Here is a 16,186-nt window from a genome sequence, read left to right on the forward strand (position 1 = left end):
AACTAATTAGGAACCTTAACCACATCTACAAAATCATTTTGCTTTCCCCAGAGAACCCAATATGGGAATATAATCCTAGTGTGTTCTGCAAGCTCTCCCCATATGTGAGGGGAAGGGATTACTCAGGGCTCCCAGGGAAGGGCAAGAGCTCACCTGGAGACAAGAGGGCCAGCTTTGGTTTCTCTCTTTGCATCCACAGTGATGACCCTGGGCAAGACCATCAAGGAAAACCATCAAGGGCCCAGCCAACAGAACAAGGGGAGAGAATACATTCTGACACCTTGAAGCCACACTTAACATGTTTCCTGCTTCAGGTAAGACAGTGGGTCTCATCCATGGGTTGAGACCCCTTTGGGGCCACATATCAGAAATCCTGCATATCAGGTATTGTAACCCCTAACAGTCGCAAAATTACAGCTATGAAGTAGCAACAAAATAATTTGATGGCCGGGGGTCACCACGACATGAAGAACTGTATTGAAGGGTCCCAGCATTGGGAAGACTGAGAATCACTGAGGTAAGAGGACCGTTTCTCTATGGATAAGCAACTCATAAATCAAACATCAGAACAGCTTGCTAGAGGTGGAAGAAACTCTGTTCCTCAGGATGAGATGATCTTCTCTAGAGGTCCACAACCATGGGGCAGGCTTCTAGGAAGCACCTACAAACTTTTTTTTTTTTGAACGAATAACATCCAATATTTCAATTGAAAAACAATTGAACATAACTATTCTCAGAATTGTCAATGACCAAAAAGTGCTATAAACCACTGAAATTTGAGGTGAGAGGCTGGGGAGATAGCTCAGTCTGTAAAGTGCTGGCCACAGAAACATGAGGGTTTGAATTTAGGTTCCGAGCATCCATGTGAAAAGCCAGGCAGAGTAGTACAGGCTGCGATTCCAGCACTGTCTCGTGTGTGTGTGTGTGTGTGTGTGTGTGTGTGTGTGTATGTGTGAGTGTGTGTGTGTGAGTGTGTGTGTGTATGTGTGAGTGTGTGAGTGTGTGTGTGAGTGTGTGTGTGTGTGTATGTGTGAGTGTGTGTGTGTGTGTGAGTGTGTGTGTGAGTGTGTGTGAGTGTGTGTGTATGTGTGTGAGTGTGTGTGTATCTGTGAGTGTGTGCATATGTGTGAGTGTGTGTGTGTGAGTGTGTGTGTGTGTGTGTGAGTGTGTGTATGTGTGAGTGTGTGAGTGTGTGCATATGTGTGAGTGTGTGTATGTGTGAGTGTGTGTGTGAGTGTGTGTGTATCTGTGAGTGTGTGCATATGTGTGAGTGTGTGAGTGTGTGTATGTGTGAGTGTGTGAGTGTGTGTGAGTGTGTGTATGTGTGAGTATGTGTGTGTGTGAGAGTGTGTGTGTATCTGTGAGTGTGTGAGTGTGTGTATGTGTGAGTGTGTGTGTGAGTGTGTGTGTATCTGTGAGTGTGTGTGTGTGTGTGTGTGTGTGTGTGTGTGTGTGTGTGTAGGCAGAGACACTGAGGATCGCTGAGGTTTTCTGGCCAGTCCAACTAATCAGCAAGCTTCAGGTTCAGTTGGGAGACGCTGTCTCAAAACTAAGGTGAGGAATGACTGAGAATGACTCATGGCAACCTCTGGATTCCACATTTATGTGCGCCCACTCACATGCATGCACACATGTGCACACACACATACACAAAGTGAAACAGAAACCGGTCGAGTGGGGTGAACAGGGGCCATGTGAGAAGGCACAGTAGTGACACCTGGCATAGAGAGGTAACAACCATGGGGTGCTCTTGAAGAAGCAGTGAGGTAGTCAGTGGTCGTGAAGTGCCCATAGGCTTAAAGATGTGAGCGACAAAGACATGTACCGAAGGAGTGACAGCGCTTCCAGAAGCCAGCTGAGGCCGGGAGCTGGTTATCTCTTCAGGGTCCCTAGCCTTGACTTTAGCTCATTCATTGCCAGTGGCCTGGGACTTGTGCACTCCAGAGCATGTCATGTTCAGCGGCTATATTTGGGGCTGTTTTTATAGCAGCAACGTGACACAAATCCATCTCTGTTTTTGGAACGCTCTGCACTGTGTGGTCATGTAGGGAGAAAGGCAGTTTTCTGACTTTTGTTTCCTGATGCTTCCACAAGAGCTCACAAAGAATGATGAATGACCTAGTGTGTGGATGAGTGGTCATCTTCATCCGTGGCCTCCTCGGCTTGCACAAGCACAGACACCCACCCAGCCAACTCACTGCTCACCCATGCCACCCCAGCAGAACATGTCTACTCGGGTGAAGTTCACCTTGGGTTTGCTGTAGAGTATTGCTAAGAGTATTTTCTCGGGAGCATAAAGACCTTGAGGGTAGCTGAAGGATTTCAGGCAATGCATTCTCTATACATATCTACAGGGGCGCAGGGGTGGAAAGCCGAGAATTCCATTGGTGAATTTGCACCTTAAAGAAATGGTGCTATAGCGGACACTTTTGTCCAACCCTCTGCCTCTGCCCCACGCTAATAAGTCAACCATGAAATCAAAAGACAACCCTGACCCTTACAATTCCCCACACCCCTCCAGCCTAGCCCTAGACAACAGGTGAACAGGGCAAAGTCTGGTTTAGTGCCCAATCAACACCATCAAGGGAGGATAGCGTCTCCAGTGTAAGTAGTTCAACCCTATGGTGCTTAAACATTTAAATATGTAGAACGCATGTGCCCGTACTCTCCAAATGGGTATGTACGTATTCAGACAGGCCTGAGTTTAGGGAAAGAACTGGACTAGAAGATCCTAATGGCTTAATGCAGGTTATGGATTGTTCTTTCATCTTTTGTTTCCTTATTTATATGCGGTTAAATTTTTGCTTTGCAAAGAACAAGACTACTGGCCGAATGGAAAAGATGTTAAATAATTTGAAAACAAACGAACGGAATGGAAGGTTTTGGGATGCATGTTTCACAAGGAGGGCTACATCCAAGAGGGAAAGCGTCAGGTCCCACTTGAACCTCCCAAGAGAAATGGCGGAGTCATCCCTGCAGCTGTGGGCTGAAGAATTGTGCTGTGGCCTGTGGCCTGAAAATCCGAAAACAGATTTGAGGGCGGATTCTGCTGAGTGACCCACAGAAAGCATGCTTTGGACTCAATCTGGGTCTGCCATGCGGTCCTCTTCGGAGACCTCTCCCTCTCTGCTTTACTCTCCCCAAGGTCTACTTGCAGGTGTTGCCCAAGACCGTGGTCGCAGACTTGGGTACCTCCGCCTCCGCCCCCCTTTCCTGCGGTGGCGTTTTTTGTTAACTTATCTGAACCGGTTACAAAACCACACTCCCACGAATCCATAAATAATGGATGGGGTGATGTATTCAAGAAATCCCCACAAGGCCTGGCAAAGCTGCAGTGAATGCATTTCTGCTGTATCATATTTAACTGTTTGCAAACGTCTGAAGGAGGATGCACAGCGCCTGCAGACTCCGGGGCTCATCGCACCTCTCTGTCGAGGGCCTGGAATCAATTCTGGCATGAGGAGTTACAAGGAGGGTAGGAGGTGGCGGGGATCCTGGGCCTGCAGAATGAAGTGGGACAATGTAAAATCGCTCTGCACCTCACTTGGCTCAGCACCAGCCAAGCATCCACGGGTCTCCCGCCAGGACTGCGGCGAAGGCAGGCCCCTTTAAGAGCCTTCGCGCGCCCCCGCCCCGCGAGCGCACATTTTCCCTAGCAACCGCCCCGGGGGAGGGGGAGGTCCTGGCAACGGCGCTCCGGCCGGGAGCACCACGTGACGGCCCGCAGCTGGAACGCGAGCGCGCGCCCCGCCGAGCGCCCGCCCGCCGGGGGCCTGAGCGCTGGGGCGCGTGCGCGAGCGGTGCAGCACCGGCCGCGGGAGCAGGGAGTATTATGGGCTGTGGGTGCCGCTGAGCAAGATGGAGCTGTCTGCAGTAGGCGAGCGGGTCTTCGCGGCCGAGTCCATCATCAAACGCCGGATCCGAAAGGTGAGCCCTCAGCCCGGACAGCCCTGTGTTCCCCGCGGCCGGGTCGGAGCCCGCCGGCCCTCGGGGCGCAGCGGTCCCGCTAGCCGGGCTCCCTCAGCCACCCCCGCGCTGCCGCCTCTTCGCGTCCCTGCATCCTCCCCACCCCCACCCCCTATTTTTTTTTTCCCCTTTCTGTTTTTCAGGGACGCATCGAGTACCTGGTGAAATGGAAAGGGTGGGCGATCAAGTGAGTGTCGTGGGGTCCGTGGCATGGGGACCGGGGAGGTGGCAAGAAGACACCTTGGGCCTTGGATAGGGGGTGCGTGCTTGAGCCCTCGCGTTATGCCCCTGCCCCTTGGGCTTCATTTTGGTTTTCTGTACCCGTGACTCGGCAGGTACAGCACTTGGGAGCCAGAGGAGAACATTCTGGATTCGAGGCTCATCGCAGCCTTCGAGCAGAAGTGAGTTGGAGAAGCTGGCAGGCGCGGTGGGGCGCCGCGCAGGGAAGCGGGAAAGGCGGGCTGGGTCGGGGAGTGGGGCCCAAGAAAGGACTCTTATTTTTTTCATTTTTGGCGTTTCTTGACTGCAGGGAAAGGGAACGTGAGCTGTATGGGCCCAAGAAGAGGGGACCTAAACCCAAAACTTTCCTCCTAAAGGTAACCTGGCCCAGCCCCAGCAGCCCCCTCTCGGGCCCCCAGCCAGGGCGCAGCACAGGGCCTGCAAGGGAGGGACAGATCCGCCGCTGCCTAGGCGGGCAGGCTTTTCCAGAGGGGCCCCAGCTGGGCAGGGGGTGGTTGTGAGTCCCTGACAAGTCCCTGGCAGCAGGCCGCAGCCAGCCCAGCCACAGGGGCCTGGGAGTGGGGTAATCAAGGATGAAACCGGGAACTGGGGGTGGGGGATCTACTGTGCTCCAGGAGGCGGGTGAGGGAAGCAGGTGAGACTTACATCCTCAGGAGAGGAGACCGGGAAGCGGGAAGCTCTTCGCTAGTGAGACCCTTCATCTCCTCCAGCCTTGAACACTCCTTGGCCTATTTTGTGATTTAGAGTCTTGGAGCTCTTGAATATAGGCTTACCTCCTGGCGAAACACTGGCCTCTCTGACCCTGTAGTGTCCACCTCTCTCAAGGTGTATTCTGAGCCTTCTCCCGTAGCGCTTGGGGGCCCAACTTGAATTTGACCTTAATTACTTCAACCTGAGTTTGATCATCCACACTGGACTATCAGCTATTGGGTCCTGAGCGTGTCTACCCCCATCCTGATATTCCTGGAGGATCCAATGAAGATGGGGTGGGGTATGGTAAACCTAGCCTGTTTGGCAAGAGAGCGAAGAACTTCATGGGCAGCCATCTTGGAGAGTCAGGGGTGTTTTTGTTGTTGTTTTGTTTTGTTTTTGATGAGGAAGAACAGAGCCGGGGAAGAGGAAAGCAAGATGATTTGTGTGCTCCACTTAATGCAAGGCTGCTGGTGGCCTCCTCCCTAGTTATCCTAAAGAACTAACGATGCCCCAGGTCTTCACCACATTTGGCACAGAAACACAGGAAGGGCTCCTTGGAGAAGAGACTGCAAGATGCAGAACCTCCTAGTCTCCAGTTTGTCCAAAGAGCTCTAAGCTCAGTGGGGGAGGGGTGGACCAGTCCCGCTGCCTAGGTCCTCCCCCAGCCAAAGGAGTGGGTGTAAAGAGTTAGCCTTGGACCCAATGCAAACGTGGAAAAAACCGTTGGTTTCCGGAATCCTATAGTCTTGTACCCCCTACTCTCCTCCCCTAGCCACAGTGCATCTTCGGGGATTAACGCTGCAACCTTAACCATGACGCTTGAGGGTGGGGAGAGGTGGGCGGAGCAGCTGGAAGACTGGTGGGCTGTGTTGACAGCCTGTCGGCGGCCCTGGGGCGCCCTCTAGTGGTCCAAGGCGGTAATCTTGAGTATCGAGTCTCAAAATGCCTTTTTTCCTAAAAGTTGTAGTTTTTGAGTTGTTTAGGGGCCTAGCAGTGCCGAATCCTCTGCCTGAATCACTTCATTTAATGTTCTCAAAATCCCAGTGGAGTCAGTACTATAACCCCTTTCACAGATGAGTGAGGATAACACATGTATAGGAAACAAGGCTCAGATGCTAATGCAGTGGGAGGTGGAGCTGCCTGCGGTAGCACCTTAATCTGGAATTTAGGAAGCAGCAGGACCTAGAGGGATGCTTGTGAAGGGATGCAGAGGTTTATTAGGCTGGGCCTGTTGCTTTGTGGTTGAGAGGCAGTTCAGCAAATCACACACAGCTTTTTCTGCAAGGAGTAATGCCGAGCATCCTGGGGCCTTTTAAAGATGGCTGCCGTATCCCCAGTCTACATCCCGGAAAAGAAAACAGGTTAACAGCTTATCCAGCACCACAGTGAGCTGGCAGCCGTGTCTAGATGCTGTCTGCAGTACTTCCCAGACCCTGGAGCACCTGTCCTCTTAGTGCAGTGAATGTGGTCTGCAGTGATTTTGAAATTCACTAAACAGTCTAAGGTCCTACTGTCAAAAGCCTCTCGACCTGAGGAGAATTACACATTCTTGTTTAATGTCTGAGTGTGTGTGTGTGTGTGGTATGTGCCATGTTTGTGCCTAGTGCCCATGGATGCTAGAAATGAGATGCCATGTGGGTGCTGGGAACTGAACCTGGGTCCTCTGGAAGAGCAGCTATTGCTCTTAACCACTGAGCTTTCTTGTCTAGCCTGAGAACCATATCTTATGCAGTGTGGTTTAGACATTGTAAAGAGATGTTAATTGTAGACTATTGGAAAGCATGGTTTAGGAAAAGCTGGTTTCTCTGAAGGCTGGTACGTGCCGAGTACTGGCTGCCTCCAGATGCGTGGTCAGCAGGTGCTTAACGTCGCTCACAGGAGAGCACCATGGCAGGACTCACTGGGGCAGCTCAGAAAGGGAGAGTGAGGTTTGGACTGTCATCTTGGGTCCACCATCTGCACACATCCTGCCACTCCAAGGACCACCTGTCACCCCTCAACCTCTGTAGGGTTGCTAGTCAGTCTCCCAAACACCTGTAACTCCAGCTCCAAGAGATCTGATGACGAGGGAGTGGAGACAGGATTTGGCAGGAGCCGATGGCAGGTCCTTGTTTCTGAAGAGATTAAGCTCCCCAGCAGTGTGCCTGGGAGGGGCTTAAGGACAGAGGAGCCCTGGGAGCTACCTGTGCCTGGCTCAGTGCTGCCACCTAGTGTCAGTGAATGCTGATAGGGATGCTGCAGCCCTGATACCGAGCCAGGTAGTTTTCAGGTATGCTTGTCCTTTGAGGGTCTAACAGCTCACCATAAGCCAGGAGACCCCTGATAGGTCGTGATCTAGGTTTGTCAGGGGGTGTACAGGTTTTCTCTTTGTACTGATTAAGCATCCATATGTGGGGACTGTAGGCGGAGAGCCCCCAGATTCCTTCTGGGGACCCCAACAGATTAACCATGGGAATAAGCTCCTCCTTGGTGCCCCTTAAATCTCACAACTAGATTCAAGTGTCACAGCCTAACCCTATGCTTTGCCCCACTGGAGCCGGAATCGCTGTTCAAGTCAGGATTCTTGTCCTTCCCTATTTGGTCCTCAGCCACAGCTGTCCTCTGAGCACTGGGGTCTGGCCTGCACGGCTCTCTGACCCCGTGTCCCCTTTCTTCGTGAAGGAAAGCCATGCAGTTGTGTATGTCTACTCTCTGTTCAAGTCCTCTGGCAAGGGCTGAGCTGCAGGGGAGCCTGAGCTGGAAGGGCCTCTCTGGGGTGGGGGTTCTTATAAAGCAGCAGCTGAGCTATGCTTTACAACTTGTGGTTTTCAGAGATCACACTAGCCTCCGCCCCATTGTCTTGTGCCCACCAAAGGCCTAGGCTGGATTCTCACACTGGCTTCTGAGTATAGGCTTTGGACCGCTGCTGTGAATGCACTCTTGCCGAGGGTCAGGATAGGAGGGGCAGGAGCAAAAGTCCATGGTCATCTGTGGTCAGGGTGAATGGGGCTGGGAGGTAGGAACAGGAGGATCTACTCTGTCACTAAGAATTAGCCCTTGGAAGACTCCCAGGCTTGCTTGGGATCCTTAACAGAGAAGAGGGTTCCTCACAAGATCCCTGTCGTTATTGCTGAGTCAGGAAAAGTGGCCCTGTGGGGAGAGGAATGTGCACATGACACACACACACACACACACCCTTAGGGGTAGTAAAAAGACCTTTAAAAATTACCTGCCTCTTGTAGACAAGTTGCACACCACCACCCTCTCAGTACTGGTTTCCTGATTGTTTTTTGAGAATTATGTAACCCACGCTATCCTCAAACATACTGTGTAGCTGAAGATAACCTTGAACTTAAGGCCCACCTGCCTCTATATACAGGTGGGTCCCACCATGTCAGGTTTATTTGGTGCGTGGATGGAACGAACCTATGGCCCCGTGCATTCTAGGCAAACCTGAGTTGCACTCCCCAGACCTTCCCTTTTCTGTCTGAAGGGCCATAAGTCACTGATTGTTCTGGCTACTCTTTCGGAACATGTACTGACGGAGTACAGGGCTATCTGGCACGGGTGTCCAGGGACCGCGGTAAGTCTTGAGGTCCCACCCACGCCCCTTTGCCCGCAGGCCCGGGCCCAGGCAGAGGCCCTCCGCATCAGTGATGTGCATTTCTCTGTCAAGCCGAGCGCCAGCGCCTCCTCGCCCAAGCTGCACTCCAGCGCTGCGGTGCACCGGCTCAAGAAAGACATCCGCCGCTGCCACCGTATGTCCCGCCGCCCCCTACCACGACCAGACCCGCAAGGGGGTAGCCCTGGCCTGCGCCCACCCATCTCGCCCTTTTCTGAGACCGTGCGCATCATTAACCGCAAGGTGAAGCCCCGGGAACCCAAGCGGAACCGCATCATCCTGAACCTGAAGGTGATTGACAAGGGCCCGGGAGGTGGCAGCCCTGCGCAGGGCAGCGGGGCACTGGCCCGCCCGAAAGTCCCCTCGCGGAACCGGGTCATAGGGAAGAGCAAGAAGTTCAGCGAGAGCATGCTCCGCACCCAGATCCGCCACATGAAGTTTGGCACCTTTGCCCTCTACAAGCCCCCTCCCGCCCCTCTGGCGCCCTCTACTGCAGGCAAAGCTGACATGGCCTCCTCTGGGCCTGGGCTGCTCCTGGCCACCCCAGCTGCTGCCCCCTTTGACGCACACAGCTCCAGCTCTTCTGGCTGCCCCTCACCCACACTGCAGTCCTCTGACCCAGACGATGCACCACCCAAGCTACTCCCCGAGACCATGAGCCGATCTGCGCCCAACTGGCGAGAGTCAGAGGTGCTAGATCTGTCCATCCCTCCTGAGGCGGCTGCCACCGGCCAGCGGGTACCTCCTGATGTCACTGCTGCTGCGGGCCAGGCGCTACACACAGCTCTGGAGCCCACAGGTGCTGGCTCCTCTGAGGCTGAGGCTGGGGACTGGCGCCCTGAGATGTCGCCATGCTCCAATGTGGTCGTCACAGATGTCACCAGCAACCTCCTGACCGTGACCATCAAGGAATTCTGCAGCCCTGAGGATTTCGAGAAGGTGGCTGCTGGGGTGGCAGGTGCTACAGGGGGTGGGGGTGGCACTGGGCCAAGTAAGTGAGGGGGTTCCTCAAGGAGGGAGGCTTTGGGGGGCCTCCTTCCAGGAGTATTACCTGTGCTCTCACCCCATCCCTGCCCTCAGACCCGTATGCCTGTGCTTTGCTTGCCTCAAATGACTCAGTGTTGACCCAGGGATGGGGCTGGTAGTCCTGGACTTGGTTAGGGCCCTGGTAGGGCATAGGAGTTCCCTGGTGTCCCTGGCACTGTCCCTGACTGTGCAGGTGGGGCCCACTAGGTAGTTTCTGGGGAGTCCCCAGAACTTGGGGTTCACCCATCCTATCTATACCCCATCCTGTCTCTCCTAGCTTGCTTCTTGCTCTGTGTGCAGTGTCTGGTCTCGGTGCTCTCTCGGCATCTGCAGGGCCTCCAGGAGACCTTGCCTAGGGTGGGTGCAGTCTCTTGGTACCATCTGGCACTGAGTGAAGGATTAGGCCAAAATGGGTCCCTCCTTCAACACCATTGAGGGTGGAAGCAGCTGGGCCAGAGGTCTCCTTCCCTGCTTGCCTATATGTGGACCAGGCCTATGCAGATCTTCTGCCCCACACACTGTCTCTCCAAATCCCCCTTTGCAGGTGGAGGGGCTGGCAGACATGGCACCCTGCCACAGCCTCTGGGCATCTGAAAACCCCTTCCGTTTTCTACCAAAGGTGCTGTGAGAACCTGCTGTGGAAACTTCTGGCTGTGCATGTGTGTTTGCCCCTTGGCTCATTCTTGTGTAGACCCATGTGTGTGTTGGGTGCAGGGCCTTAGTTTTCCCTGCAACACCCTTTACGGTTCCTCAGAACAGGGTCGCTGAAGGCGTGGCCTCCCTTGCCTTAGCCAGGCCTGGCACAGTCCAGTCTGTGTGGTTTGTCGTGGAAGCCACGCCACAGGTCACTCCAACCCCATGTTGCTGGGGGATATGGAGCCCTCGGGCCCTTCTTGAGAAGGTCATCTTGAAGGTTAGACCTTCACTGCAGACATGGCACAGTGGGGACTGTGGTAGAGGAAGAGCCAAGCTGCAGCCTCTTGTGTTTGTGGAGGAAAAGGGAGGCCCAGAGACTTCCTAGGGCTCTTCAGTTTGCCCCACTCCTCTGGTTTGCTTTTAACTGCTGAAGCTTCCTAACAGTCTAGCCTGTTGGAAGACTTCGGGTGCCTTGGGCAGCTTCTGTTGCCCTCTGCTGCTAGGGAACTGAGGCATCCATGCCAACGGCACAGACCAAAGCCCCAGATTCAGGCCAGACACCAGGAGAGCAGGCAAAGCAGGGAGAGCACAGAGGTGTCTGCTCATCAGAGAGGGAGGTGCCTGTCCCCAGGCAGCACTGGGGGCCCACTGACCTGGCCTTGGCCACTGCCTGGGATTCACCTGGGTGTTGAATGGCGTGTTCCAGTGTGGAGCCTGAACTGGCTTCTGGTGTACACAGCCCTTGGTACCTTGCTCAGAAGCGTGGGAAGAGGCAGAACCACATGATCTGAGGACAAGTATTCTGGTCCTAGGGGAAGATATGCTTCCTTTCTGTTCCCCTGCCAGGGTCTGCAGCACAGCCCCAGCCCTCTTTGCCCCAGGGTATAAAACAGGGGCCCTCACAGGGTTTGAGGGGCCATCGTCTGGTCCCACCTTGTCCTGTGTTAGCTCCCATACCGTCCAAGTGCCAATTGGCTTTTCCCCCAAATAAGGGCTGGTAATTCGCCTCTGTCCCCAGGGGCGATTTCCCCCTCCCCCTTTTCCAGGTGAGCCACCACCTGGGTGCCAGTTACAGGTGTTTGCAGAGACCATAGAAATGTGTTTTCCTGAGAGTCTGTGTCATTTGTGACCTTTTTTGTAAAGAAGTTGTGTTTTCAGAGGTGATTTTATGACAGGAAAGTGAGAGTTAGTTTTGCAAAAAAAAAAAAAAAGAAAAAAAAGAAAAAAATTTTTAAAAAGTTAAAAAAAAGAAAAGAAAAGAAAAAAAATAGAAAAAAATCATTGTGAGACTCTTAAGAGTGTAAGGTGGGGGGAGAAAGCTATTTAAGAACGTATTAATGCAACGACTGCACAGGTGAGGTGGTAATGGTGGGGTGGGGGGGAGGCCCGCACCAGCTGATGGCTTCCCTGGGATAGAAGGCACCACAGACGGTCACGGCTGCCTTTCCTTGACAGGCCGGGTAAGCCTGTTGTGACGTAGGAGCGTGAAAGAAAGGACAGCAACCAGTCCTAAGGTAACTGGCAGGGAGCTCAGGGGATAGGCAGTGGGACCCGGTGGGACCCATCTCACTGTTGGTGCCTTTCTCCACTAAGGCTTCCCCTCCATGAGCTTTTTGCTCTTCAGCTCTCTGGGCTGTGTGCTTCCCAGCAGCTCCACAGACACCCTAACAACCCAGGCTGACCTTTAAGTATCCCTGGTTAGGACAGGGATGCGGGCTTCAGAAAGTGGCTGACCTCCATGCATAAGGCCTCAAGGTGCCATGGACACAGGGAAGGCATGGGTCTGCCTGTGAGCAGACTCCTTCCGTCTCCTCCTGGAGCAGGAGGCCCAGAGGCTGCACAGACTCCTACACAGCCCTGCATCATCAGCCCACTGCAGGCCCCTCCCCCACCCCTGCTGCTTTTCCTTTGCCTAATTACCAAGCTGAAGTTGCAGTCCTGTTTGCTTTATTTTTGTATGTGAAATGAACCCCCCCAAAGGTCATGCCCTGTAAGCGCACCCTCCCCCCCCACTTGTCAGGAAACTTGTGAGTTCAGTCCTGGGTCTTGGGTTTTGAGGTGGAGGGTGGGGACCTTGTGGATTTTGCTCTGATCTCAGTCCCTCTGTGAAAGGGCTGGACAGGGCATAAGGCCTCAGCACAAAGCACTCTGAGGCCTCCAGCTGCCCAGCCTCCCTCTCTGGCTTCAGTAGGAGCTGGTGGGATGGAGGGCAGGCACTGTCTCCTTTCAGAGGAGGCTGAGCTACTTCACTGGAGTATGGTGGCTGCGGAGCCCAGGCTGTCTGGCCTTTAAAGGGAAAGGTGGGACTCTGAGGCTGGCCATGACCTAGGCTGAAGGGTTGGCCCTAGCAGAAACTAGGTCAGTCAAGGATGGGCTGGCCTCTGGGGACCTGAGAGGGCACACCCACCCCTTCTTACTTTTCTGGTTTGTTCGTTTTTTTTTTGGTTTTTATGGGTTTTTTGTTTTGTTTTGTTTTTTGCACTTCATGGATGGTGGAGCCCGGCCTGGTCAGCTCTACCCTCCGGTTCCAGTGCACTAGACCAAGGTGGCCTCTCTGGGGCTTCTGTGGTTCAAGAAATCACTTTTTTAAAAGATAAGAAGAAAATTTAAGGGTTTTAGTTTTGTTCTGTCTGCTTCTCTTCTTGGTTCAGAAAGCCCGGAGAGTGCGGTTCTCCCCTTCTGACAGCCACTTGAGAAGTAAAAATAGGTACCTGGTCAGGTGGGAGCTCAGGACCCCACTTCCCAGCCTACAGTTCCCTCCGTCCTTAAAGGAGTCAGGGTTCCACTCCAGCTGTCTGCAGCGCACCGGCCATGTGACTGAGCCAGAGGGTCTGAAGGGGCCGAGTGGTAGGGGTCAGACGCTGGGCACACCTGGGCTAAGGGGGGAAGCAGGCATCTTTTTGCTGGTTTTAACTTAAAAACACAAAGGCCTAAAGAAATATGTATCTTATAATTTTTTTAATTTGTAAGAAGCTCGTTTGATAAAACCGCACGAATGGATTCTATATATATATATATATATATAATATACGTACATAGCTCTATATTTGGGGACGGGCACTGTCTCTCTTCTCTTGCATTTTAAAGATGAAGTGTCTTTGCCTTTGTCTGTGGTTCAACCATCCAGCTCCCAGCTGGCTAAACTTTGCCTCCAGTGGTTAATGGCAGGAACATAATAAAGCTGGCCAAGGACGGAGGGGCGGGCCCCCAGTCTGCCCCGCCCCTCGGGGAGGGTAGCTTCCGGTGGAGAGGATAGCTTATTTTGGATGTGGGTTCGGTAGATCTGGGCCAGGGGAGGGCGGGCTCGTGCTGATCACTCTGTCTTGTACGTTCTGTTCTGCTGCTCTTCAATATTGTATCGATGCCAGGAAAGGGGGTGAAACCTCCTTTACCCCCAAATAAATTGTCACATTCCGAAGCTATATCCCAGCCCCCTGGATGACGAGTGTGCCTCATTTCTTTTGGTTCCCATGGCAGCTTAACTTTTTTTGAAGTGGTCTCTAACCCATGCTGGTGTTAGCTCTCTGGAGTTACAGGCGTAAGCCGCTAGCCCTGGACATCAGAGCCATGTCAGTCGGGACACAGCAGATAAAGGCACTTGCTGTGAAACTCAGCAACCTGAGGTCAAGTCCCAGAACCTACATAAAAGGGACAGAAGTAACCAGCTCCACACAGTTGTCCTCTCTCCACACTCAGGACACAGAATGCTTACACGTACTTCATGCACAGGCAGGTACACACAAACACACAAGGTTGTTGCGGTGACCTGGAGTGATGAGCATTTACTGCTCTTGCAGAAGACCCAAGTTCCAGTCACAGCACCCATATAGGGTGCCTGTCAATCTCCTGTAATTCCGGCTCGGAACATAGCCGATGCCTCTGGTCTCCAAGGACACCTGCACTCACATGCACACATCCAGGCACGGATACACACACGTACCTCTTTTAAAACTAATCCACAGGGTAGAGAATTATCCATGAGGGTGGCTGGTGTTAGCATTGGGCAAACCAATGCAAAGCCCTCCCAACCCCCACACACAATGAGCTGTGGGCCTTCAGCACACTTGGCCAGGAACACTGAAGCCTGCTGCTCTTGGAAGTGTGGCTCTTGGCTGGTAGGCACATGGCTGAAGTCGAGGGTCAGGGGCCAGCGCCCACAAAGAGCAAGGGGCCCATGAGGCTGTCACTCTAGAGCCTAGAGCCACACAGATCTGAAGGAGAACATGGCTGCTTTTGCTGCTGGTCCCCACAGTTTGGCACCATATGGTCAGAGTGACATGAGTCATCCCCAAGGACCTGAGCAGGAAGCTTCCTTCAGCATTGTCCTTGGTGAGCTGCAGGCTCTATCCAGCACATGCTATGAACATGTGTTGGTAAGGTGTGGGCAAGTGTCACCACCCCCTCTTCCCACCCCAGTATTATGTCTCCGTGTCCAGTGTCTCATGTGCCTCCCACTTTTGCCGCCCTGTGTTCTCTAGCCTGTACCCTTTAGCAGAGCCTCAGCCATGGATAGCATATCTGTCTTCTTGCCTGCCTCCCAACGGGGCCTGTAATCTCTTCAGACTCAGTGGAGCTCAGTACCCTCAGCCCACAAGGTGTCTTCTCCCCCACCTCTTGCCACCCCACCCCAATACATGTCCTTCAAGACCGCTCCCATTGTCCAAGTGCCTGGCCACTCCACCTGTCCCCTGGGCTCTGTTCTTACTTCATCTGGCATTGTCCTGTGGTGCCTTCTGACTCCTCCTTCGAAGAGGGTTGCCTTCTGTCTGCTGGCAGCTAGAACACGCTCTTGGCACACTGCAGGCCCACCATGTCAAACTAACTAACGGGACACTGATGTTCTCCAACAGCTGAGAAGCAGATCTTGGTTGGCTATCTCTGTTTTGGCCCTGCCAGTGGCCCTGGCTTGTGGCCTGCAAGACCAACAGGAGGGGTCTTTACCCAAGAGTGACTGTGGAGATGGGGGCTGACGAAATCAGAAGACCTCACAGAAGCACTGGCAGGGGTGAGGCAGAGGAGTCCAGCTGTGAAGGCTGTGCTGGACCTCTGTGGCATCTGCTTTGTGCCAGGGACACCTAGCTACCATCTTATTATCTTGAGAACCAACCTCGCTGTTACACTTTTGGGAAGCTCCCAGCAGGGGAGTTTTGTTTCTTGAACCAGTCTCATGCAGCCCAGGCTAGTCTCAGCCTCACTAGAGCTGAGGGTAGCCTTGAACTCCATCCTTCTTTTACTTCCCATGTGCTAGAATTACAACCATGCCTGACAGTGGAACTCACTCTAGACCAGGCTAGCCTCCAAATCAGAGAACCACTTTCCTTTGCCTCCTGAGTGCTGTATTTAAGGCTTGAACCACCGATACTTTGTAACTCTTATGAGTTGCCTTAACCTGAATTGCTTACTATGAACAGAGGCCTGTGAGTTGTAGGCAGGAGCAGGTGACATGGCCAGTTAGCTCATTTCCCTAAATAGCAACCTCTCTAGATGGATGTGTGCACTGAGTCCCAAGCTGTGGAGGATAGAGAGGCCAGAGGCCATAGTTGCGTTTAGGAGGCAGGACAACAGTTAAAAGTTATTGTCCCATCACGTTCTTCTGCTAAGCAGCTGTGATTTTATTGTTGGGGGGTTAATGAGTGACTCCCCAATTTCTTAGGGAGATAAAGGTCTGGTGGGGCCCAGCACCTTGAGCTGAGAGCCAGACCCATGCTAGGGCTGATTTCCCATCTTGTAGCAGGTAGGCCTGTCCCTATTCTCTTCCCCAAGGTCAGGGCCATATTTCAGGGTGAGCTCAGTGACTAGATGAAACTTAGACTTGGGGCAGGGTGAGGGGTGGGATTGATCTGGGGTGAGGATGGCCGTTTGTTTGCAAGTGTGATTTGTTGATTTTGAAAAGCTGTTGGACTGTGTGGAGCAAGTGGTCAGAGAAGCTGTATTAGAATGACTCACCCCTCCTCCCAGACCAGATGAGGATTCTATGATACAATTCTTCATCCAGAGGCTGGCCTCAGTGAGGACACAGTGAGG

General features: G+C 53.1%; 1 protein-coding gene across 1 annotated transcript; it reads left to right on the forward strand.

Annotated features, from left to right (window-relative positions):
- Positions 1-3,826: 3,826 nt before the first annotated feature.
- On the forward strand, positions 3,827-13,450 carry CBX6 (chromobox 6). The gene is made up of 5 exons (XM_080938936.1): positions 3,827-3,927; positions 4,110-4,153; positions 4,302-4,367; positions 4,496-4,562; positions 8,501-13,450. Exons 1-5 carry the CDS (start codon positions 3,859-3,861, stop codon positions 9,497-9,499), a joined length of 1,245 nt encoding a protein of 414 aa, XP_080795062.1. The 5' UTR covers positions 3,827-3,858; the 3' UTR covers positions 9,500-13,450.
- The last annotated feature ends 2,736 nt before the right edge of the window (positions 13,451-16,186 follow it).

This window comes from Micromys minutus, assembly GCF_963924665.1.
Source record: "Micromys minutus genome assembly, chromosome: 27".
Lineage (NCBI taxonomy): Eukaryota > Metazoa > Chordata > Mammalia > Rodentia > Muridae > Micromys > Micromys minutus.